This window comes from Xyrauchen texanus, chromosome 44 (genome assembly GCF_025860055.1).
Source record: "Xyrauchen texanus isolate HMW12.3.18 chromosome 44, RBS_HiC_50CHRs, whole genome shotgun sequence".
NCBI lineage: Eukaryota > Metazoa > Chordata > Actinopteri > Cypriniformes > Catostomidae > Xyrauchen > Xyrauchen texanus.
In genome coordinates, this window is record NC_068319.1 from 32,694,437 (window position 1) to 32,720,668 (window position 26,232).

A 26,232-nucleotide genomic window follows, 5' to 3' on the forward strand; every position below is an offset into this window, starting at 1 on the left:
TGCGATTAGCGGCCAACCCACTCTACCACCTGAGCCACAGCAAGGCATGTTACATTTTAAATGTTATGCACTGTGGTCTCAGGAGACACTTTGTTTCGTTTCTTCCCCTATACACAGAAGGAAATGACAACAAAAACCACTTGACTTGAGGATGAAGTGTTATCAGTGAACACATACAGATCTGGACACTGATTGATTGTCACACTGAAAATGTGTTTTACACACTTCAGGCATGTAATGTAGTAATCGTTGTGTGTTTGCCTAGCATGTGACAGCAGCCACTGGGGTCCTCACTGCAGCAACCGGTGTCAGTGTCAGAATGGCGCACTGTGTAACCCCATCACTGGAGCATGCATCTGTGCACCCGGGTACCGCGGCTGGCGCTGCGAGCAGATCTGTGATCGTGGCACTTACGGCAACAACTGCCAACAGATGTGCCAGTGCCAGAACAATGCCACGTGTCACCACATCACAGGAGAGTGTGTGTGCAGCCCAGGATACACAGGAGCATTGTGAGTTTTGCCTGCACACACATGCACACAGAAACGCATGACTGTGAGTGTTTGACTGACAGGTGTGTGTGTGTGTGTGTTGTATTTCAAGTCAAGTTAATATTATTTGTGTAGAGTTTTTCACAACACACATCGCTTCAAAGTAGCTTCAGAAATGTATTAACAGAAAATGAAACTGTAATATCTATAACGTCTTAGTCATCGTTGTGTAGTTTGATTAAATATGATTGTAAATTGTGTATAAAAATGTAATTATTAAATATTAATTGTATTTCTGCAGCTGTGAGGATCTGTGTCCTCCAGGTAAACATGGAAGTCAATGTGAGGAGCGCTGCCCATGTCAGAACGGCGGTGTGTGTCATCATGTGACAGGAGAGTGTTCATGTCTTGCCGGCTGGATGGTACAAAACACACACACACCTTTATGAATATTATAACTGAAACTCTGATGCTTGAGAAAAAAAACAGTTTACTTGCGATTTAAAATAGGATGGAAGAGGTTGTTTTATATTATACACTGATGAGCCTAAACATTATGACCACTCACAGGTTTAGTGACTAACGTTGATCATCTCCTAACAAGGCCACATCTCAAGGTCTGGGTTGATTAGATGTTAAGCGATCAATCAGTTCTCATAGTCAACGTGTTGAATTCAGGAGAAATGGGCAGGAGTAAAGACCTGAGTGACTTTGACAAGGGACAAATTATTATGGCCAGACAACTGGGTCAGAGCATCTCTGAAACGGCAAGTGTTGTGGGGTGCCCCTGGTCAGCAGTGGTGAGTACCTACCGACAGTGGTCCGAGGAGGGACAAACCACAAACTGGCGACAGGATGTTGGGCGCCCAAGGCTCATCGATGCATGAGGGCAATGAAGGCTATCCCATCTTGTCCGAACCGACAGAAGGTGTCACAAGTCACAAAAAAAGTTAATTATGGTTACAGGAGGAATGTGTCACAAAACACAGTGCATTCTTCTTGCTGTGAATGGGGCTGTGCAGCCACCGACCTGTCAGAGTACCAATGATGACCCCTGTCCACTGTCGAAAGTGCCTGCAATGGATTGGAGTTAGGTGGGTGAGCATCGGAACTGGACCTTGGAGCAGTGGAAGAAGGTTGCCTGGTCCGATGAGTCCAATTTTCTTTTACATGGACAGCCGTGTACGAGTGCGCTGATTACCTGGGGAAGTGATGGCACCAGGATGCACTGTGGGAAGATGACAATGTTCTGCTGGGATACCCTGGGTCCGGGTGCCACCTACATAAACATCGTTGCAGACCAGGTACACCCCTTCATGGCAGTGGTATTCCCTGATGGCAGTGGCCTCTTTCAGCAGGATAATGCGCCGTGCCACACTGCACACATTGAATTGTTTGAGGAACATGATGAAGAGTTCAAGGTGTTGCCCTGGCCTCCAAATTCCCCAGATTTCAATCCGATTGAGCATCTGTGGGATGTGCTGGACCAACAAGTCCAATCGAAAGCAGCTCCACCTTGCAACTTACAGTTTTTTTGGATTGCTTAAGCATGATTTGCAAAACAGGGCCCGTGTTTTCAAAACACTACACACAATTAGCACAACCACACACCCAATTAGCAAAACACTACAGATTCTTTGCATAATTAAACACCCTTGTAAAAACTATATACTTCTGTTTAAAAACCACACTTTGTTACCATATGAAACACACACGTTTCACATTACTATACTCTGTTTGCACGAGTTACACTCTGCTGTGATAAACCTAAAACACTTTTAGCACTTCTACTTCCCTATGATTAGAGTAGGCTACCATCAACAAAGTACAAATATAATGTACATTCACCAAACACTACACAAGACCAATATTGCAGACTGAAGAAACTCATTTATTTCTCAACACGCCCAAAATGTTGACATGGAGATTCATAATACTGTAACAAAATGTCACTTTACGTATTGTACTGTAAGTTTACAGTTTTTCTCGATTGCTAAGACACATTCCTTGAAAGCTGCTCTCCTTTTCTCTAAACTGTGAACACAAAACTCACATTGTCCCAAACAACAACATAGATGGGATGCTCATCCTGCTGCCCTAACAGAGCATCTCGCATGTGATTGAGGGAAATGAGGAGCTGGTGAGTGTTGTAGGGCCCCAGGTTGGCATAATGGTGGACAACCCCATGATTGCTGATGGCAGCACATAATGTGACATTGCCACCACGCTGCCCAGGAACACCAACAATGGCCCGATGGCCAATCACATTACGGCCTCTCGTTCTCCTTTTGGTGAGATTAAACCCAGATTCATCCATGTAGATGTATTCATGGGGTCTTTCCATTGCATCCAGTTGAAAAAACCTCGGTAGAAATAGATAAAGTTTTGTAAGTGATACGGAAAAAGTGATTTAGGCCACTGCAGCAAATCACTACTTAAGAGTAATCAACATTGAATGTGTCTGGATATATGCCAACCTGTACATACTGGAATCTTTGCTCTTTGACTCTGTCTGAGTTGCGATCAAAGGGCACTCTGTATATCTGTTTCATGCGCAGTCTGTTGCGCTTGAGGACACGATCAACAGTAGAGAGGCTGACACTGTTGATACCCTCAAAATTTACATGGTCCTCAATGATCTTCTGCTGAATTTCACTCAGTTTAATGGCATTGTTCTCACGGACCATATCAACAATTAGGGTCTCTTGGTGTGGGGAGAACATACCTGTCCTCCCACCCCCATGTGGCAGTCTTTCAATTCTACAAAAAGAGAACATGGAGTTAAAAAAAATATACATGGAATACTAGGCCTACAAACAGTTAGACCAACCCTCCATTACAATACTACAGTACATTGGTACAGTGATGTACTGAAACATATATTTACTTACAGTATACTGTGGTACAGTATATAGTATGTTATACAGTAATTGCTGTCAACATTTACATACTGTACTACAATGTCAAAAAAAGGTAATTACCTGTTCTCTTCTCTAAATCTTCGGATTATGGTGGACACAGTGAATCTACTGATGTTTGGTTGTACCCTTTGTCCAGCCTCCCTCATGCTCATACCATGGACAAGAACATGGTCAATCACAGTAGCTCTGATTTCATCAGATATTACTGTTCTTTGTCTTCGCTGACCACCTCGACCTCCTCTCACACAAACTCTTCCTCTCAGATTTCTATCCATTGTAGGGCCTCACAAACCAGTGCTCTCTGAACTGGCTTATTGTATATGTTCCCTCACATCATTAGCCAAATGTGTGCTCAATTTTGAGTTGTTGTGTTCAAGTGGTGACACCTGTGCTTTAATTGTGTTTGACTTTTGTCACCTGTGCTCACCATTATGCAGCACGGGTGCATCACAATGAAAATGTGTTGGCAAGTTGTGTCTAAACAGGTGAAAAGTGCTTATGGTTTTGCCAAAAGAGTGATTGATTCAATCAGTGGGTTCAGGCAACTGAGCATTTGGTTCAGACAATAGGGTTTAGTGTTTTAGCAATTGAGAAAAACTGTACTGTAAAAAAAAAAAAAAAAAAAACCTAGACATTGTCTCTTCGCCTAGCTGGATCTGGCCAGAGAATTTCATCAACATCGCAGGCAATTTTGTCATTAGCAAGACACCTTGGATAGAAACGTCTTGAATGACGAATACGTCTTGCATTGCTGCTACCTCCATCTGGTCACAGGCCTCCTCCATGGCTTGGATGAGGGGTACCTCAGCCTGGAGACGGAGATCATATACCTTCCACCGCCATGCCGAGAAAAACTCTTCTATAGGGTTGAGGAATGGAGAGTATGGTGGAAGATATAGGACGGTGAAATGTGGATGTTGCTGAAACCAGTTCTGAACCAGAGCAGAGCGGTGGAAAGACACATTGTCCTAGACAACAATGTATAGCATATGATCTGCTGCTGTTATGTTGTGCAATTGGTCCAAGAATGTAAGTATGAGTGCTGTGTTGTAAGGGCCCATATGGGCATGGCGGTGGAGGACCCCATTCTGTGTAATGGCTGCACAGAGTGTTATATTACTCCCATGTTGCCCTGGGACATTGACTATAGCCCTGTGGCCAATGATGTTTCTTCCCCTCCTTCGTGTTCTCATCAGGTAGAACCCAGCCTCATCTACGTAAATGAACTCATGCTGGATCTCCTCTCCATCCATTCGTAAAACTCTCTGAAGAACAGTGTCAGGCAAAATTGTGTAGTTCAGTGTAGATCTAGTATACATATTACAGTACAGTAAAAGATTATGAGACAGTATGCAAGATCACACTGCTAAAGTGAATACATACCTCTGCATGCCGCAGTCGTTTCACCCTTTCGGAATTGCGCTCGAAAGGCACTCGATAAATTTGCTTCATTTGAATATGTTTTATTTTTAGGATGCGTGCCAGTGTTGATGTTGAGACCTGATGGATATCGTTGAAACTGGCGTGGTTATTGACAATGTTAGCTTGGAGCTGATTGAGTGTTATAGCATTGTTGGCCAAAACCATGTTTACTATCTCCCTCTCTTGCTGTTCTGTGAACATAGGCCATCCCCCTTGTCGTTCCTGACCCTCAATCCTATGTAGAAAAAAAAACAGTATACAATAGTACAGTAATTTCACAGGAAAAGGTAACAGAAGTGCTGATAGTGCATAGAATACAGTACTGTAAGCAGTTACTGAAACCGTGCAGATGTTTTTGATATGATGATATTTTTACAATACCTATTTTCCAGTCGAAATGTTCTTATCACACTTGCCACTGTGTATCGGCTTAGATTTGGCTGTACTCGCAGTCCAGCCTCCCTCAGCGTCAGGCCGTGGTTGACAACGTGGTCAACCAGTGTTGCGCAGATATCATTTCTCAGATTCGGTCCTCTTTGAGCACCTTCTTGTCTTCCTCTTCCTCTTCCTCTACCTCCAGCATGGCCTCCATCTCTTCCTCTTCCTCTGTTGATTCCTCCTCTGTTGATTCTTCCTCCTCCTCCTTGTCCTCCTCCTCGTTCTCCTCCCCGTCTTACTCTTTCTCTGACTCTTTCCAGTGTGCTTGAAAACCGATGAACTCACCTGCTGCTTTTTATAGTGCTTATACACCTGATTGGTGTGTCTACAATTAAGCAAACAAGTGTTTGCACACCTGATGACTGTGTTGAACCAATTGGTTGGACGGTGCGGTAATTTGACAGTCAGTGCTTTGGTATTGCAAGGAAGTGACTTCATGATAGATTTTTGTGTGTAATGTATGTTAAGTGTGTTTAGTGTTTTGCAACAAGTGTGAGGTTGACAATGTGCTTATAGTTGTGCAAGTATGGGCTGATGTTTTGCTTCTTGAGTGTAAGGTTTTGCTAATAGTGTACTACTTTTAATTTTAGTGTGTAAGCAATCCAAAAAAACTGTAAAGGACTTGAAGGATCTGCTGCTAATGTCTTGGTGCAAGATACCACAGGACACCTTCAGTGGTCTTGTAGAGTCCATGCCTCGGTGGGTCAGTGCTATTTTGGCAGCATACAGAGGACCAACAGCATATTAGGCAGATGATCATTATGTTTTCGCTCATCAGTGTGTATGCTATTAGAGTGCTGTTAGGCACAACACATACTCGAGTGAATATATTCACCATATAACAGTTACTACATAATCATGTCAAAATCCATGATGTCTAATACTTCTGGTTGAATATACAGGGGTGAATTATTAAACAGTTGCACCACTGTTGCCTACAGTATCTCGGTGCGTGTGTGTGTGTGTGTGTGTGTGTGTGTGTGTGTGTGTGTGTGTGTGTGTGTGTGAGAGAGGGTGTGTGTGTGTGTGAGAGAGTGTGTTTGTGAGAGATAGAGAGAGTGTGTGTGTGTGTGTGTGTTTGTGTGTGTGTGTGAGAGAGGGTGTGTGAGTGTGCGTGTGTTTATCACTTTGTGGGGACCTAATGTCCCCATAAGGATAGTAAAACCTGACATTTTTGACCTTGTGTGGACATTTTGTTGGGTTGGGTTGTGTAAGGGTTAGGGGTTGTGTTAGGTTTAAGGGTTATGTTAGGGTTAGGGGATAGAATCTATAGTTTGTACAGTATAAAAACCATTATGTCTATTGGAAGTCTCCATAAAACATGGAAACCCAACGTGTGTGTGTGTGTGTGTGTGTGTGTGTGTGTGTGTGTGTGTGTTCAGGGGACAGTGTGTGGTAAGCCGTGTCCTGCAAGGCATTTCGGTAAGAATTGTTCACAGGAGTGTCAGTGTCATAACGGAGGAAGCTGCTCGCCATCCACTGGACAGTGTGTGTGCACTGCAGGATACACTGGAGACAGGTCAGTAACACACACACACACACACACACACACACACACACACACACACACACACACACTATACTTTAAATCTCATAATTAGCCACTTTCACACAGGAAATCCATTAAATTGCTGTCAAATGATCTGTTCCAGATCTGCTATTCAAACAAGCAACTGCTTTCTGTCTTTTATTTGTATTGCTACCATTCACACATCAGCGCCAAAATGCCAATAAATGTTTTTCTTTCTTTTTTTAAATATATGAGTATAGAGGATATTGAAGGAAAATAGACAGTGGTGGGATAGTTTACAATATGTAATGATGGTCACCCACACTTTAGCAGTTCAAAGTAACACCATGACCTCTGACCTACTGACCTACTGGAACAATTGACATAGCGTTATCAAATACTCACATTAAATATCAGCCAGAAATAAAAAGATTTTATTTAAATATGCTGCATCACTCTTTCTTGTATTGATTTTCATTCTTCTGTTGCTACAACTGTTCAGAATATTCACTCAATGAGCACATTATTATGACACTATGGTCCTATTAAATTGCCCAATGTGGTCTTCTGCTGTTGTAGCCCATCTGCATCAATGTTTGCCATTTTGTGCATTCTAGGATGATATTCTGCGAGTGAGCGGTTATCTGAGTTACCGTAGCATTTCTGTCAGCTCGAACCAGTCTGACCATTCTCTGTTGACCTCTCTCATCAACAAGAACTGCCGCTCACTGGATGTTTTTTGTTTTTGGCACCATTCTGAGTAAATTCTAGAGACTGTTGTGTGAGAAAATCCCAGAAATACTCAAACCAGCCCATCAGGCACCAACAATCATGCTATAGTCCAAATCAGTGAGATCACATGTTTCCCCATTCTGATGGTTGATGTGAACATTAACTGAAGCTCCTGAACCGTATCTGCATGATTTTATGCACTAAACTGCTGCCACACGATTGGCTGATTAGATAATAATCCTGTGCTCAATATAAAAAAAAGTGCTCAATGAAAGACAAATCTACTGCAGTCAGTGTCACAACAGGATGTTGTCTAGCGATATGGATGTAGAATAAGTGTGTGTTGTGTCAGTGAGTGTTCTCTGGAGCAGCAGCAGAATGTGTATGTGTAATTACAGTATGAGTGAGTATACAGCATGTATTTAAACTGCAGGAATAGAAACTCAAGTGCATTTTTACGAGTTAATAAAAGCTTGGCTTCAGCAGACGTCACAGTTACCTCCGATCTACCCTTATTTCACCACACCCTACCGCCTGAAAATAATCACATCACCGCCGCAGGGAGGAGCCCACCAGACTGTGTGTGTGTGTGTGTCCTAGCTATAGTTTGGAAATAACATTTGCCCCCAGAAATCATCTAAATCTGTCAATTTAGGGACATTTGAAGTCTTCAAATAAAAAATCAATTCCTAAATAAAGCAAATAATGTTTTATAAAATTAAAAAAGGTTTTATGAAATTCACTACCAGCACCTGTACCATCAGCACTGATGCCCCCAGGGATGTGTGCTCTCCCCACTACTCTTCTCCCTCTACACCAATGACTGCACCACCAAGGATCCCTCTGTCAAGCTCCTGAAGTTTGCAGATGACACCACTGTCTTCGGCCTCATCTGAGATGATGATGAGTCTGCATATAGAAAGGAGGTTGAATGGCTGGCTGTCTGGTGCATTCAAATTAACCTGGAGCTGAACACGCTCAAAACGGTGGAGATGATTATGGACTTAAGGAGGAACACCCCAACATTGTCCCCCCTCACCATTCTAAACAGCACTGTGGCAGCAGTGGAGTCATTCAGGTTCCTGGGCACTACCATCTCACAGGACCTGAAGTGGGAGATACACATCGACTCCATTGTGAAAAAGGCCCAGCAGAGGTTGTACTTCCTTCGCCAGCTGAGGAAGTTCAACCTGCCACAGGTGCTGCTGAAACAGTTCTACTCAGCTGTCATTGAGTTTGTCCTCTGCACTTCAATAACTGTCTGGTTTGGTGCAGCTACAAAATCAGACATCAGAAGATTACAAAGGACAGTTCGGTCTGCTGCGAGGATTATTGGTTGCTGGGTAATTACCGGCCCAACCACAGGCCATATAGGCGGTCTCCCTGGGCTCCAGCATTCCTGCGCGGACCCCTAACAAAGTGAAAATTCAATAAACTCTTCAAAGAAAGCCAATACAATGACTTTTATTTTGAAATTACTTACACATAGAAGCTCATATCTGTATGAGCACATTATCTCTGTACATTATTTGACTTACAAATCACAATAATGGTGACAATAAAAAACAACATATTAAGTATAAGATGAGCTCTGAATAATCACAAAATGACAAAGTTACAACAAATACAATAACAGCAGCATAAATAATGAGCAGTACATATTCATTTGCATAATTTATATATTCCGCAAAGCATAACTGGAACTAAAGTACAGCTTGCTGAATAATGTTTACGCCTGATATAAAAGCAGAAAATATGTTATGATCAATATTATTTTGTGTCGATTTGAGGCTTACTTTTGTTATGACAGTGGAAAGTCAGGAGAAGGCAGACGGGAGATGCGGATCCAAATGCGGTTTTTATTGCAAGCATAGACAGATTAACAAACACAGGAACAAAAGAAAAGTCCACGATGGGAAAATAAACTAAAACACGGAAGAACACAAAAGGAGCTACACAGGTTGGGGAAATATCCACGAAGGGCAGAACAAACATGACTAGACATCCACAGGAGACCTCGAACGAACATGAAATGTCAGGGAAACCTTGAACGAAGACAGAGAATTAGCAGAGCATGAAACGAAACGTCAACATACAACGATCGACAGTCACTAAACAAAGAACCAGGGTTTAAATACACAGACACAATGAAGACTGAACGAGACACAGGTGAGAACAATGATGAGTGCAGGCAGTGAGGGAGGCTGGGAATTGTGGGAATTGTAGTTTTTAGACAAGGACAGTGAAACACAGGGCGGACAACAAGGAAAACGTGACATGGAGCGTGATCAGTGACGAGTGAAACAGAAAACACGGGGCAGACAACACGGGATCGTAACAACTTTGTTTAAAGGATAGCAGAAACAGCGCTTGTCAACGCATTAAGCTTTTCGTGTTTTACTGCACATGTAAAGATGCAACAAACTCACATAGAGTGAAAACATGAGCAATTCATCTGAAAAGATCGGCAAAGTTCTGCACTTTAAGGCGTAAATGTATTTTTTTTATTTATAATGTATATAAATTATAAATTAATGTATTTATATTTATTTATATATTTATATTAGGGCTGTCGATTTAAGGTGTTAATTCAGTGCGCTTAATTTTACAAACAATAACACGTAAAAAAAATGAATGCAATTAAACGCAATGCCCCCGGACTGTAATAAGGAAGATTCCTGAGAAATGCAAGCTTGTAGTACCACCTGTTTACTCCAGAGGGCAGTAATTGAATCTTCAGCTGTATGAGCAACGCACAGTTTATACAGTGAAGAAAACACCCTTCAGCAGACAGCACAACACAAACATGTGTTGCGTTCTGGCGTTCAAAACACTTGATGGAGAGCAAATGCGAACTAAAGTATCTATCTCAAGATGTGTCCTAAGTAATAAACTATATTTAACTTGACACAGTGACCTAAAAGGTTTATGTTTATGACGCAACGCACCCGAGACGCTACACAAGCATGTCTGATGCAGGGTGTGGCTGGATTGAGATGGTGCAAAATTTGGAAATTACCACATAAATATTTAATCACGAATAAAATCAAAGAAATATCCTTCAAACTTACCCCACTAATGATTTTCTTGTAGACAGATTTAATTGTGATGTCGATATATTCTGCACATTTTGTGGTTTGCAGGTGGAAAACATTTTTCATTTATTTTGGAGTTGTCCCGACTTGACTTGTTTTTGGTCTGATTTCTGAAAGATTGTTAGAGATCATATTATTCCCAGCTTCCAACTTTGTTTTGAAAATGTTTTATTAGTTTTTTAGCTATGACATGTCTCTTCATAAGGAATATTGTTTGATTAATGTTCTGCATTTGTTGGCAAAGTTTAGTATTCATAAATGTAAGTATGGTGGTTATAAACCATTAGTTTTAAGTTTTAATTCAGAGGTTCAGCAACACCTAAGAACAATTTCCAATTTGAGTAACAAGAAAGCTGTAAAGTGTATTGAAATATGTAAACAATTTGATATTTTATTTAAACTTTATTTATTTATTTTACTTTTTGTTGTTGTTTGTTTTAATATACCTCTTGGCTCTAGATGTAAACATTTTGTAAGCATTAATAAAAAAAATATAAAAAATCTGACGCACATTGATGGGTCCTTAAACAAGCCCTCATAATAAATCTCCAACTGATTGACAAATTCACTTGTGAAATGGATTTAAAGATAACTATGGATAATGATATATTGATATATGTATAATCATTATATATTGAATTAATGTTATATGAGGGGCTTTCTCAGTAAATATTTGTTAGTTAGTTAAAGGCCCTATGCTCGATTCCGAGCCATGGCGACTTGATGGATGAACAATCTGTAGGAAGATCGATCATGTGCCAGTTGGATAAGTTGGGGCAAGGTCTTCTACATTGTTTTCTTGATAGTATCGAGCCATCGGGTTGCTGGTCTTCCTCTTCTTCTTGTTCCTTCGATGCGTCCCATCATAACGTCCTTCTCCAGTGAGTGATCTGTTCGTACGATGTGTCCAAAGTAGGCAAGTCGTAGTTTGGTTATCCTTGCTTTGAGAGACATGTCCGGTTTGATTTGCTCCAATATAGATTTGTTTGACCATCTGGCTGTCCATGGTATCGACAGGATTCGTCGCCACATTTTGAAGGCATCGATTCTTTTCTGTTCTTGTTTCTTGACTGTCCAGCTCTCGCTGCCATACGTTACAATGGGGAAGATGAGACTGTGAACGAGTCGTGTCTTTGTGGGCAAAGAAATGTCCTTCAATTTGAAAATTCTGTCCAATGATTTCATCGTTGATTTTCCCATGGCTATTCTTCGTTTCACTTCTTCGAGAGTCGTCGCCTTCGTGTTGATCATTGATCCAAGTAGGCTGAAGTCGTTGATAACCTCAATATCGTCTCCATCCAGGTCAAGGGTTCGTCGATCGTTATTTTCATTGGTCATCACCTTGGTCTTCTTGAAGTTCAGCAGCAGTCCCAAATATTTGTATATGCGATTAAATGCAGGACACCATGTAATTAATTTGATTAAAAATGATAATCGATTGACAGCTCTAATTTATGTATGTACATGTTCTGGCCAACTTTATTTTCATTGATTGTTTTTAAATAAAGATTTACACATAGTTATGCGAGTAATTAACATGACATTTTCAGCACTGTCATGAGTGTCCTGCTGTCTGACACTTTCTTCATCGAACATTTTATGATTGTGTATAGCTCATATTAATGAAGACAATAGTTTATTCGCACTTCTAGAAAAAAGTTGAAAGTTGATTAAGAGCTTTAAAATCTTGTCACAGCACCTGAAATACACCCTTTCCCTTGTGCTTTTATAAGTGCTTATTTTTAGTGCTTTCTCTGAAAAATCCACTCATCACATTTACGGTGGTTTTATATGTTTAAATGTTTTGTCAATTTTTGGACTGTGGGGCCCGTTGTCATGACTAGCAGTCAATAGAACTTCCTTCTTTTTCAACACAAAAAATGTGAGATTGAGCTGGAAATGAAATCAGTGAGCCGGTGTGTTTTGCTGTGGTGTGTTGCAGGCCGGGTTTGGTGGGAAGCTCTGGGGCAGAAAGTCCAGGGCCACTTTTTATTGTCCCAGTCTGCCCCTGATGTAGTCAACACACTACATTTCATAATCACTGCTACATAATAAGATAATAACAACACAAATAATTTCAATAGCTGTTGCTCATGATTTACTGTGGATATAACTAACAACAAACTGAGACGGTATAGTGTTAAACATATTAATGGGAGAAAACGTTTAACATTTAATTCCCCAAACGTGTGTAATGCACAAAACACAAGCATTCTGTGTTAAATAATGTGATGTGGTGTAATGATACATTACAAGTGCAAAACAATGACTTGAATACACCCTTTCTATGATTAACATGTTTTCAGTTACTGAGTTCAAAGTCACTTTAATATTTTATCTATGGCTTAAAATTACAAAAAAAAATCATGTGGTGCAGCCGTCCAGAGTAAAAAACTTAAAATCTCATAAAAAGCGGAAATTCCTGAAAAAAAGTTGGCATGAGTAGTGCAGGTTTATTTGAATGTTTTTTTTATTGATTGATTTATAGATGTGTAAAATGTGATTTATATTTAAAAACGTTTGTCCTCAAGGCAATGTTTGTGAAGTTAAAAAAAAGTTTTACAAAATATATATTTTGTCATATCATTAAATATGAATATTTTGATATTTTATGACAATGCAGATTTTGTTCAGGTCATATAGCATAACCCTGAGAGAAGTTCTTTATATTTTTGATCTAAAAAAAAAAAGAAAAAGTAATGAATGATTAAGTTGTGTACACTCTCTTATTAATGTCACGATCCCCCGTTGTCCGCTCTGTGTTTCTCCCCTGTCACCTGTCCTGAACTACACTTCCCATAATCCCCTGCCCTCATCACTGCCAGTGTCATTGTTCTCACCTGAGTTTAATTTAATCATCACCCTTCTGTATTTAAACCCTGTTGTTTGTTCATTGTTGTCGGTCGTCAAATGTGAATGTTTTGGTTGTCCTCGATATTTCTCCTGCCCGTGCTCTCCGTGGATGTTTTTCGTGTTTATGTTTTGTTTTCCCCTCGTGGATGTTTTGTTTGTTCCCAGTGTTGTTCAGTTATTTTGTGTTATCCTGTTCACACTTTTGTTCCTTTATTAAAGTTCTGCATTTAGATCCTCACTCCTCGTCTGATTCATAACAATTAAAGATGCAAGAAAAGTATTTTAATAGCTTTTACTTGATGGTTACAAGTCATTTACTTAATATTATGTGTAGAAAATCCTATAAATGTTTTTCAAATATTTATATTTATTTATGAATATTTATGAAACCAACATAGACACAAAGATTACATCTCTATTAATTGATTATTAATACATAACCAAAATGGTAGCTAATGCTGTCACATTGCTGTCACCTATTTTCAGCACTTTACATAATCTTAATGTTTTTGATATATCTCTGTCACTCTTGTAATGTATTTCTGTATTTGTTATTGTACTTCTCTTGCAGTACTTACTGAAGCACTGTACTGAGGATAGTGGAAACTGATTTGTTGTAACCTGCCCAGGGACTACGGATGAAAATGTGCTTATTAGCTAACTCTGGTACATTTATATTGAAGTGTAAAACTGAAATGTTTATTAATGTACATTGTACCTGGTAAATAAATAAACATGTAATCACATGTGACAACATTAAACATTTTCTGCATTTAACAACATTTAATACCTAAACATTTGGAAAGTAACAGGGTTGACATAAACCATGTTTTAAAAGAGAAAAGTCAAGCGTTATTAATATTAACCTCTGAAAATTGATAATCTATTAGATTCGATTTTCTTGCATTGCATGCATGGTCGTCTGCATCGTCTGCGCATGCACTGGCCATTGACTGCACTAGTGTCGCAAAGCAGTTGTATTGCGCATGTGTCAAACATTCCTATTCATTCATGCGATCCACAATGCACATATAAGAAGTATACCTGGGCCTGAACGCTTCATTACATAGAGCTCAATGTATTTGGTAACGCAGAAGTGTCATGAAGAGACCCCTCACGAATCAGCCATTAAAAAAACATATATGCTGAGCACTAATTGAAATATTGGCCCTGGTACTTTGGGTTCAAGCTGTGAAAATATGATTTCTTCATAGTTCTGTGGCGTGTTTGCAGGTGTCAGGATCAGTGTCCAGTGGGCATGTATGGTGCGGGCTGCAGTCAGTCGTGTCACTGTGTAAACGGAGCGCAGTGTTATCACATCAGTGGCGAGTGTCTGTGTGAGGCGGGTTACACCGGCGAGAGCTGTGAGCAGCGCATCTGTCTTGATGGACTGTACGGACCCAAGTGTGACAGGAAGTGCCCGTGTCATGCCAAAAACACACACAGGTAACACACGCTTGTTCTCATCATACACTAAATACAGTTCACATGAAGAAAAGGGAATATTTACAATATTTACAGATGTTTTCTTCATGTTCAATGAAGCACCTCTCAAAGTTTGAGGGGCAAATTCAGTAAACAGTTGTGGTACTTTTAGAGCAGTATTTCACCATAAACACCTGTGTTTTATTTACTAACCACCTGAATTTTATTTCAAAGGATTTTTTGATGACATTTTCATTACATTTACATTTAGGAATTTAGTAGATGCTTTTATCCAAATGCAATGTGTCATACACAAGTCAACAATATCTGTAGTATCACAATGCCAGGTTCTCAAAGTGACTGGAGAAGTATAGAAGCTATCGTAGAAGACAGTCTGACAAGATTTATATATATATATATATATATATATATATATATATATATATATATATTGTTAAATACTAGTGCATTTAGTGTGGATTGGTTAAGTGCTCTCAGCAGATTGTGAGGAGGTTGGAAGCTCATTCCACCACAGAGAAAGTGAATGATCGTGAATGCCTCTATGCAACGGGACCACCTGGCACCGCTCATTCATTGACCACAAAGAGCGAGTTGTCCAGAACAAAATCTGCAATTCAGCAGAAAAAAGCATGATGGCAATCCATCAGCAAAATACGTTCCTGACACTATATATGAACATAAATATTACACATCACTGTTATGTGGAGAATCTCAGCTTTCAAATGACACCTAGGCAAAGCTTCTAGTCCACTCAGAGGCCAATATACTTATCAAAAACATGGGGAAGGTGAGTGGGATCACAAAATAGACTGAATGTTTATGGAAGAGGTGCATTTCAGATCTGTATATTGTGCTGGAGAAAAATGTCTTGGTATGAACACTTTGTAGAGGGACATAAGAATGAACAGTGCCTGAATAACAGGCTTTCAAAGACAAAATTAAATAGAAATATACAGTATGTTCATCATAAGATTGCAGACATATACAATATTATTTATGATGCCCATGTCACCCATGCCTAAATCTGCCCCTGTATGCAACAGAGCTAAATAAGTTAAAAATCAGATTCAGGTGTCTGGATCACAGCAGCAGTGCAGACTGTGAATGCAAATAAAGCACACTATCAGCCTGCACAATGTATTCTTTGTAAATTCACTCACAGTGTTCTTCTGCACATGCATTCAGGCGTTCATCATTTGAAATAAAGTGAAATATCAGAGAGGAGATTAAAATATGGTGAAAGTGTGTGTTGTTGTTTTTATGTGTTTGTGTGTGTGTAGAGACACACAGCTGCTCATTGTTTAGATCAGACAGACATACACAGCTGACTGCATGTGACTGCAGCTGCTGCAGATGAACTGAAAGCGGTTGCACAGCTGCACTGCAGACAGGTACAGCACACACACACAATCACAGCTCATGACTTCTGACAGTGATTTACTGAAGCTGCTCTGCTGAAGAGGAATGATAAATCTACAGTATTTGAAACACAATAAATCAATGACTGTAAATTGTGTAAATGTCAATTTGATGATCAGTAAAAAATCAAATGATACTAACATAATCAACCGGGTCTCATAGACAGGGCCGTTTCTAGATCTAAAGGGTATAAGAGGCTGCTTATGACCCCCGAGCCACCAGTGAGCCCAGCAAGGCATGCTCTTTTTCATTTTTTTATGTCTGGACTACCTGTAGCTGCTGGCAGTTCCCCCTGCTCTTGCAGCCACTTGTAAAGACGATTACAGGCGGACACGAGATCTAGCGTGCAGGATGGGGATGCATTCCATTGTGTCATTGTATTTGTCATGGGATTTATTAACAGTTCATAAATGTTTTTCATCCTGTTCCTCACACAACGTTATCTTATGACATCTAAACATGTTTACTATAGCACATGTGTAAAAGATATTTTCTTTGGGTTGCTGTTCCCTTCCAGACCAGCAGGGGGTGCTTTCCTTGAGCCTTACATGCCATGCTCCTTACATGCCTACAGATGGCACTTATACCTTAAGCTCTGTTCTCTCCACTCCTGCAGATGGCACCAACGCCCCTAACCCTGTTCAACACTCTGCTGGTTAACCCTCATTCCCTTCACCTGTTTCTAGGCCTTTATAAGTCTGTTTGTTCCCTGCCTTTGTGTTCAGTCTTGAGCCGATGTGCCCTGTGCCGCCAGTGACCAGTTCTCTAGTGAAGTGTGTTCCTTATTATACCCTTTTGACCCTTCTGTCTATTTGTGTCCACACAGTGGACAATCCACCTCAACTACCACGAAACGTGTCATGAACCACATAATTTAATTTGACAAAAATGTCATCAGACTCAACATAATATACTTTATCCACAGTGTCATTGTGGAATCAGTTTATTTTAAGGAATAGTTTACCTAAAAATTTTTATTCTGTCATCATGTACTCACCCTCATTTTGCTCTAAACCTGTATGTCTTTTTTATGTGGAAGAGTACAGGAGATGCTAGCCGAATATGGAAGTGTTGTTGTGGTGAAATGTCCATAGAGAGGCATCAAAAGCATACTGTATTTTTTGTTGTAAATAATGTAAAACAGTCATAAAGAATGTGTATTTTAATAACCCTACCTCCTAACCAAACCACAACCCTAAACCTAAACATCAGGGTAGGGTTGTACAAGCTGTGCGTAAGGTCTCACATAAGTTGGGACGTAAAGTTCACACTAAGGGTTTAGTATCTACTAGTTAGTTTGTAACTAAGTCAGTGCTTAATTTGGTTACACCATCTGTTCTTAAGGCAAGACTTTACTAGTAGTTGTAAACTCTTTGTAAAGTCATGTGTAGTCACATATTATGACCTTTTACCTGCATTTATCCAATAAACAGTGTAAATAACAATATGAACTGTATCTAAAATAAATAAGGGGTGATAAATAAATACTAATAAAACAGGTTGAAAAAATTGAAATGGATTCATTTTAATATCTTTATATATATATATATATATATATATATATGAGTTAAAACTTGACAGCGGGCGACACACACCTAAAAACTGCACCGTTAGAACGGTTTCATGCCCCTTAAAAGAACGTTTTTTTTCTCTCTCTCTCTCTCTCTCTCTCTCTCTCGTAAATGTCCACATCATCATATATGTCGAAATTATTAATGCCTGTTACGCAAAACATGAGCTCACTGATGTCATAAAATATCAGTCTGCTTTTTTATTCCATCAGTTACTCACTAAATATTTGGTTCATACGTAGGGTTATGTCCTACATAAATGTAATGTTTTTACATATTTAGTAGTGTGTAAATTGTGACATAGTGCCCATTTATGCCACAACTAGGGTAAGTTATAATGCACGTATAGCTGGTGAAACCGGCCAAAAATGCTGCTTCAGAATGATGAGCACCTTTGTTCATGTGATTATTTCATGTCATGGAGAGTGTTGTCAGTTGTGCTAGAGGGAAAGGTAAGCATGTTTGAATTGACACAAAAATGTCAGATGGGGGATGGTGCTTGTCAATAATTTGGCAGAGCTGATTTCAGAGCACATGAACAGATTTCCTGTGTGTTCATGTTGGTTTTTGAAATAGCCAATAGCGTTTAGTTTACATCACAGCTGTGAACCATCATTTGCTACTTTATATTATTCTCTTTCCTAGAATGAGTTCTATTTCCTCATGTTTTCACAGCAATGACCTCCACTTTAGATGAAGATGACTACATTGTCCAAAGTTGAGGATCATTTCATGTATATGAGGATCATCTCAGTTCTGAGTCTAAAAGATGAGGAGGTTCCACACCGACCTCATGTGCTGAATGCTATTTAATCTAACACTTTTTATTTCCTCGTGTTTTCACAGCAATGACCTCCACTTTAAATGAAGATCACTGCATTTTCTGAAGCAAATTCTCAATCTTGAAAGCATTTTAATGTTTCTACCAAATGTGCCGGTACTCTGACATGTACCCCATTCTGATGAGTTACGGACAAGCGGCTTAAGCAGAAATGTCTGTAAAAATAGAAGCTTGTATTTTGAGTTATGCCGTTATATTATTTTTCTCTGTATGTTTTTGTTGTGCATTTACTTAAGTGTCTTTTTTAAAAGAGTCTCACATCAGACATCTTTGCATCAGTTCAAATGTGTTTACATGTTCCCGTGGCACTAATGATAGCACATAAAAGACACATGTTCTGACTCCACGTAATCGTGTTCACAAAAGCTATGTTGAGCATGATTCGGAGGTTGCATTTTTACTCCACTGACAGTTCAGTCTAAAAGTTTAAAAGATGTTTAAAAAGAAAAGAAAATGTGGAATGTCACCACTAGAGGGTCACTGATGCTTCTTCAGTTCAATAATGTGAACTGTGTCTGTCTCTCAGCTGTCAGCCGATGTCGGGCGAGTGTTCGTGTGAGCCGGGCTGGTCTGGTTTGTACTGTAATGAGACGTGTGCTCTTGGATTCTATGGTGAGGCGTGTCAGGAGGTGTGTCACTGTCAGAACGGTGCCGACTGTCACAGCGTGACTGGGGAGTGTATCTGTGCGCCCGGATTCAAGGTACACACACATCATCACATATAATGAATGATGTGTGCACATGGTAAAGTGAAGTGTTGATAAATGTGTCTGTGTTGACAGGGCACAGACTGCTCGTCACCCTGCCCCGCTGGCACGTACGGCATCAACTGCACCTCTGTGTGCTCCTGTAAGAACGCAGAAATCTGCTCACCTATAGACGGATCATGCGTCTGTCAAGCAGGTAACTTTATATTTAGTGATGGGAACTCCAATTTACTATAGGCATGTCGATTCTTTTAGACGGTTCATATCACTTGAGCTCTGCCCAGCCTCAAAGGGACTTTGCTTTTTTTTAAAGCAAAATATTTCGTGCATTGCTGTTGTTCTATGAGAGGGGATTGTCTAGTTTTTTAATGTCTATCAAGTATGAAAAGTAACCATGGTTTTACTAAAGTTATATTGTATTAATCATGACTAGTACTTTGGTTCATTTTGTGGTTTTTACTATAAATACCATAGTTAAACTGTGGTTACTGATGTAAACTCATGGTTCATTTTCAAAATGAAATGTCATTAAATATATGTTATTATTAAATATATAACAATCAGGGGATATTATTGAATTCTGACATCTTGCAAAATTACAAAATAGCATCTGATTGTTATATATTAAAAAATATTTTCTTCTTTAAATAGCTTCAATATAGTTACTTTTTTTGCTAGTAGCTTGAATGTAGTTTAAATACTTTAATTTATGACTTGCTTGTAGCTTGGGAAAAGACTTCCCCAACACAGTTGTAGTGTTCATTTCTATGGAAAGTAATACTTCTGCATTTTCTTTCAAATGTGTGGCTGGATAATTTCTCTAAAGCTGTCGTAATGCTGAAATTGCATCACAGACGCTGCATAGAGTATATATTGCAATAAGATGTATTTATACAGACTGTTTAAAGCAGCAAAGAGGTGGCGTAAATGTATTTAGACAGGTATCAAAATAGCTGGAAACAGTATACTGCATGTTTGAATTATAGCTCCCCAACATGAACTAGTGGTTTCTGTGTGTTCAAGCTCCATGTTCATGTGTCTTGTTTTCATGGTTTGATTACCTTGTTATTAGTTCTAGTTTGTAATTGGTTTAAGGTTATTAGTCTTGTTATCTTGTTTAGTGTTCTGTTTGATCATTGGTTTGTTCCCCCATGTCTGTGTATTAGTGTTGATGTTTGTTTGGTAGCACTTTGCCATGCTATGTCTAGTTTAGGTCAGGCCACGTTTATGTTTAGCAATGTTTTAGTCATGTTTATGTCTAGTTTAGTTCTCATTTAAAGTTAGGGTTTTGGATTTCACGTTTATTTAATAAAACTGCACTTGGGTTCTACACATCGTCTTTGTCATTGCCATTGCCAGCTACACAACGTAACAGCCCATTTACTGTGTTAGGTCATGTGTTTTTTAATCTCCTGGCGTGTTTGCTGTTGTTCTCTCCTCATGACTCATGATCTTCTCGCTGGGCTGTCACGCAGGTTGGCACGGGGTGGATTGCTCAATTAACTGCCCCAGTGGCACATGGGGTTTAGGCTGTAACCTGACATGTGTGTGTGGTAACCGTGGTGCATGCAGCGCTCTGGACGGTGGGTGTACGTGTACTGCAGGCTGGAAAGGAGACCGCTGTCACCTGCACTGTCAGGTCAGATCAACAAAAACATCCCAAACATCTCATCACAAATATCACACCTGATCACATGATGCATCATTTATATCAGTGCTTTTCAACGTTTTTGACTCCAAGGCCCCCCACTGTCCTAGACAACGTTTGAAGGCCCCCATCCCCCGGAAACTAGGAGTGTGAATAGATTCAATTAGCTACTTAATCGCAATTAATTTCACGTTCCCAAAGATTTTAGGAACTGGCTGTTTATGTGTTGTAGGACTAAATGTGAATTTATCAGTTTTAAGCATTTAAATTAAGTTTGATTGTTTTAAAATAACTTATTTTTAATCATTTTAAGTCATCTTGCAGCTCCCTTGGAAGTTTGCTGAGGACCCCTAGTGGGCCCGGTCCCCTGGTTAAGAACCACTGATATTTACAATATTGTCTATATACTGTGTATACAGTATATTTATTACAAGGGCCTGTTGAATGCTTGATTTTGATTGGTTGAAAGACGTTCTAAGGGATACAATTATTTTTCAGTAAACGCACTGCTATTCCAGGTCATGACCGCATACCGGCTCCATATCACTTCGCCAATTATTTCAGTTATTTCACAGATCAGTACAGGCTACCCTAAAATATCCAGAATTATTTTAATATCTGTGGAAAGCACCTTTGCCCTTCATATCTTTCTCTCTTTCCCCACAAACACACACAAAGTGGTATAAGCAGAGACTCAGGCATGTTGAATTATTGAACAATAATGCACACTTGTGGTGTAACGGCCACTCCGCTTTGTGCATTACCACCTTGGGATGTGCATAATTTGTTTTAACAATTCAAATGTCCATTATCAATTATTCCTTACTTAACCTAGATTAAACTTTCAAATGTTTATGTTCTGTACTCGTTTAATCATTGCTTCATTCAATTTGTATTTTGTTTGCTGTGGGAGATTTCTGAATATACTCTGCTGAAACAAATTTACAAAAGCACCATAAAACAGTCATAAAAGCATTTCGTTCTATTCATGTGCTATAATCCATGTCTTCAGAATGCAACTGAGATTTGTCCTCCGCCACCCGGATTGAGGCGAGTCATTACGCCACCGCAAGGACTTAGAGTGAATTAGGATTTGGGTGTTACAGATTGGGGAGAAAAAATTATAATTCAATATAAAGATTGGTAAACAACATCTCTAAAGTTGTTGATATATAAAGGAATCACACTTTACACAGAAATCTGCAAATACAAATGAGATCTCATTGGAATTACTATCTAACTGATGAATAACACTAACCTCATCAGTTTTCTTGTGAATTATTTAAAAGTTTGTGTTCAAATACATTTATATAATAATGAGATTAAATGTTATAAAACATTTAGAACAACTTTTATTTGCGAAACCTCTTATGTCTGTTGATAGAAATGTCAATTTATGGAATGTATGTAGTTATAGTGTAAGTACAGAATATGATGTATGTGACGTGTGCAGGATGGAACGTATGGATTGGACTGCCGTGAGCGCTGTGACTGCAGTCATGCAGATGGGTGTCACCCGGAAACTGGACACTGCCGCTGTCTGGTGGGCTGGACAGGTAAACAGAATAGAAAGCTCAGTCATTCTCACCAAGCTGTGCGAAGTACAAATACTTATTTATCGTTGCTAACCCTAAGTCTAAAGCGCTACATTCTTTCAACCCTGTTTGTAAGTTTGTAAATTCTTGAAGTATCTCTCAGTTTTGCCGTGTCTTGTGATAAATCACAATTTATAGTTTTGTGCATGTTCCATTTAAAATGAGAATATCAGCATCCAATGATGGCCGGATTTATTATACATTATGTAAAAAATAGCATTGAGCACATTAAAACCTAAAGTTTAAACTCTGTCCCACACATTGTACTGTTTGCTCTACATGGGTAGCATACTAATGCTCTCATGAGCGTCTCCTCAGGGCTGCTGTACTAGAATGATCTCCAGCGTTCCCTCATCACCTAGCAACTTGCCAAAGCTCTCAAAAGAGCTTTTGTCTGTGTTCTGGCTCGACGCACTACCGCAATCTTTTTTGAACAGACACAATGACAGACAGTCAGAGAAAGAACTTATTGTCTTTACCATAGTACTACACAACATATAAAGCTCTCATAATGTGCGGAATATGGACATCACAACATTCATAATCCTTAAAGACTGAAATGCTGTCTTTACATCCAGAAACGATTTTGTAAATTACAGACAATTCTTTCACTAAGTGCAAATGTATTTTCTAGAATGTTCCTGCTAAAAAGAAAAACACAAAAACATTTGAAGGGAGAAATGTTTTGTGTTTATCTTTTTAGTAGTAACATTCTAGAAAACATCAAATGTACATATGCACTTAGTCCACACTAGATATCTGATGTGTTCTGTTTATGTCCTGTGTTTAATATGGTTGGACTGGTGTGCTGGGTCCATTATTACTGAAGCATTTGTAATAAATAAAAAAAGTTCCCTTTCATTGCGGTCACTTTGACATTGTGTCAGTAGCTGAGGCTATGGGTGCACTGTCAGGTTTGATGATTACACGCTCCTTGCAGTGCTTTTAAATGGAGCTCACTGACATTTAGTTAGATTTCATTCCTTCAAGGTTGTGTCCATTGAAGCGTGCTCCTGTGTAGTATGCACGTGACAATCGGAGCCCCGATGTTAAGTCACATGGATCCATCTCGTTTAGCTGTAAGGATGATGCAATGGATACCACTAGGTGGCAAAGTTTTATGAAGGTAAATCAGTAGCAAAACGTCGAGAGCTTGCATATTTGGATTTCAGAACTTGTACAATAAATATTTATACTTGTATGTTGAAATTTATACTCGCAGCACCAATGTAAATTCTTGTCAATAAAAATTTGAAGCTGAATGTTGTAATCTGCTCTCACAGACAATAATTTAAAGCTTGTGTTCTGAATTCACAATTGCAGGCAAATATGTCAAATGACATTCACATAAATACAACTACAGACACAAACTTGTATTACACATTAACTTTTGTACTTTAATTCATTTTTGCATACAATCTCAAATCGGCACTTACAACCTCTCAAATCTGGCACTGCAACTTTAAATCTTCGGGCCTTGACTTTTGCAACTACCTTTGCGAAAATACCTGTAGCAAAACTCACTTGTGTGCTTGTAAAATCCTGATATGAGAGAGCAAGACCAGTGTTCAGCTGGAGAGGGGGAGGGGTCAATGAAGTATTTTTATTGGGTGGTGCCTAGCCAATGAAATGCAGCGTTTTTGTACACAATGAAATCATTGTGACAGTGTCATGATCAACTGGGGATCATGTTAACTGGGGATGTGTGTGTGCATGTGAATAATTTCACTTGCCTTTACAGCAGATTCATTCAATGTGAATTGCCAACGAGCAAAGAAAAGACATATGCACATTATAAAAAATGTTGGTAACATTATTAACCCGTTTGTTTCATTGATGTCTGTTCTAATGAATTTGACACCTTTTAAGAGCGATTTTAATGGTTTCACTGGGTAACATCTGGTTTCCCATGTTAACTTGAGACATTGGATTGAATGGAAATCGCAAGTGGTTCAAATACAGATCAGACAGGTTGCCTTTGTGGCTTTGCTGCAGATTTTGATGTATTTTTAACAGATATAATGAAAACAATTTTGTAAAACACATACAAAGACAAACAATTTATAAAATTGTTTTAAATAAATCAAAATTGTAACTGAATCTGACAGACAGCAATTACAGTATTATCTATTGAATTTTTTGAGAGTCATCTACGTTTTCCATACATAGTTAAGAGGCTTTTTAATATTGTCAAACCAAGCCAATCTTGAGGCCAGGGGAGAGAAGTTTACACATTCCGCACAGAACGTCATGTTCCTGTTGCTGATGGCACGCTGCTCAAGTGTTTGTAGCTTGTTAGCCTCCTTAGCATTGCTTATTAGATTCCTCCGGTAGGAGGAAATCTATTGTTATTGACGGTTATTATTATTATTATTATTATTATTATTATTATTATTATATTCCTCCGGTTGGAGGAAATCTATTGTTATTGACTTATTATTATTCTTCTCCTTGAGCCCCATTGGCGGCGCCAGGGGGTATAGCAACTCCAAGATTTGGCCTAGCAACTGCTAAGCAACCCCAAGGAAACCCCAAGGCTTTTGTTAAGAAAAAATATATATATATTTCAAGAAAAAAACCCCACACATATACATATTTAAGTAATTTGAAAATCTTAAAGACAGCTTTGAAAAATAATTATATTTATTAACTTTTAGACAGTCTCGCGAGAGCATGTCAGGGAGGTTCGTGTAATAAGGCGGTAACTTGGCTAATGTAGATAGCGAAAAAAAGGTGAGCTCGAAAATGGATACGTTTCTGGTAAGTCAGTGTAAAATGCGAAATCCAACGGAGACGGACAACCCTGCAATCTCCAAGGATTTGGTAGACAAAGAGGAGCAGAGCAACAGTGAGGATCACGAATGGAAGGATTGGGAACATGATGAAGAACAGGTGTTTGCGCCAATTAACCCACAGCAGGACCAGCTAGCCCCTACCCCGAGCTGCAGTGGAACTAGCGCTGCCCCCCTCCTCCGCGCTATATCCAACATCAGTTAGTCAACCAGTGATGGACCAAGGCGCCCTATGTTGAGAAAATACCTGGCAAAGAAGTACGGTCAGCAAATGCGGTTGTTCAATCGCCGATGGTATGAACAGTACGCTTGGCTCGAGTACTCAATGACCATGGACTGTGCTCATCGTTTTGTTTTGCCTGCAGGCATTTTGCTTACCAGGGCCACGGGTTCCATAAAGAAACCGCGTATACCCATGACGGGTTAAGCACATGGGTTAAAGCTACACAGTCATTCCATACACATGATGTGAGTGCTGGACATAAACATGCCATGGATGCATGGTCTGAGTTTAAAATACGGAAAGAGAGCGGCTCAAAAATCAGTAATACACTCAGCGAGGGACATTCAAAGACGGTACTTGACAACAGGGTATATATGCGGGCTGTTGTGGAGGCATTGCGTTACACTTCGTGTCAAACCATCGCCCAAAGAGGACATAGGGAGGTGGAGGGTACATCAAACAGGGGCAACTTCATCAAACTTTTACACTTACTTGGCAAGTTTGACAAAACTGTTGCAAACAAAATAT

At 39.4% G+C, this 26,232-nt stretch overlaps 1 protein-coding gene across 4 annotated transcripts in view; it reads left to right on the forward strand.

Moving 5' to 3' along the window:
* The window catches only part of LOC127636986 (multiple epidermal growth factor-like domains protein 10), a 149,337-nt gene that overhangs the window by 63,159 nt on the left and 59,946 nt on the right, over positions 1-26,232 (forward strand). For all 4 annotated transcript variants that reach the window (XM_052117808.1, XM_052117805.1, XM_052117807.1 and 1 more), the window contains 8 exons: positions 266-512; positions 793-913; positions 6,655-6,791; positions 14,696-14,908; positions 19,266-19,440; positions 19,522-19,642; positions 20,922-21,085; positions 22,548-22,650. In XM_052117808.1, coding sequence (XP_051973768.1) covers positions 266-512; positions 793-913; positions 6,655-6,791; positions 14,696-14,908; positions 19,266-19,440; positions 19,522-19,642; positions 20,922-21,085; positions 22,548-22,650 — 1,281 coding nt within the window. The remainder of the gene's footprint in view (positions 1-265; positions 513-792; positions 914-6,654; positions 6,792-14,695; positions 14,909-19,265; positions 19,441-19,521; positions 19,643-20,921; positions 21,086-22,547; positions 22,651-26,232) is intronic.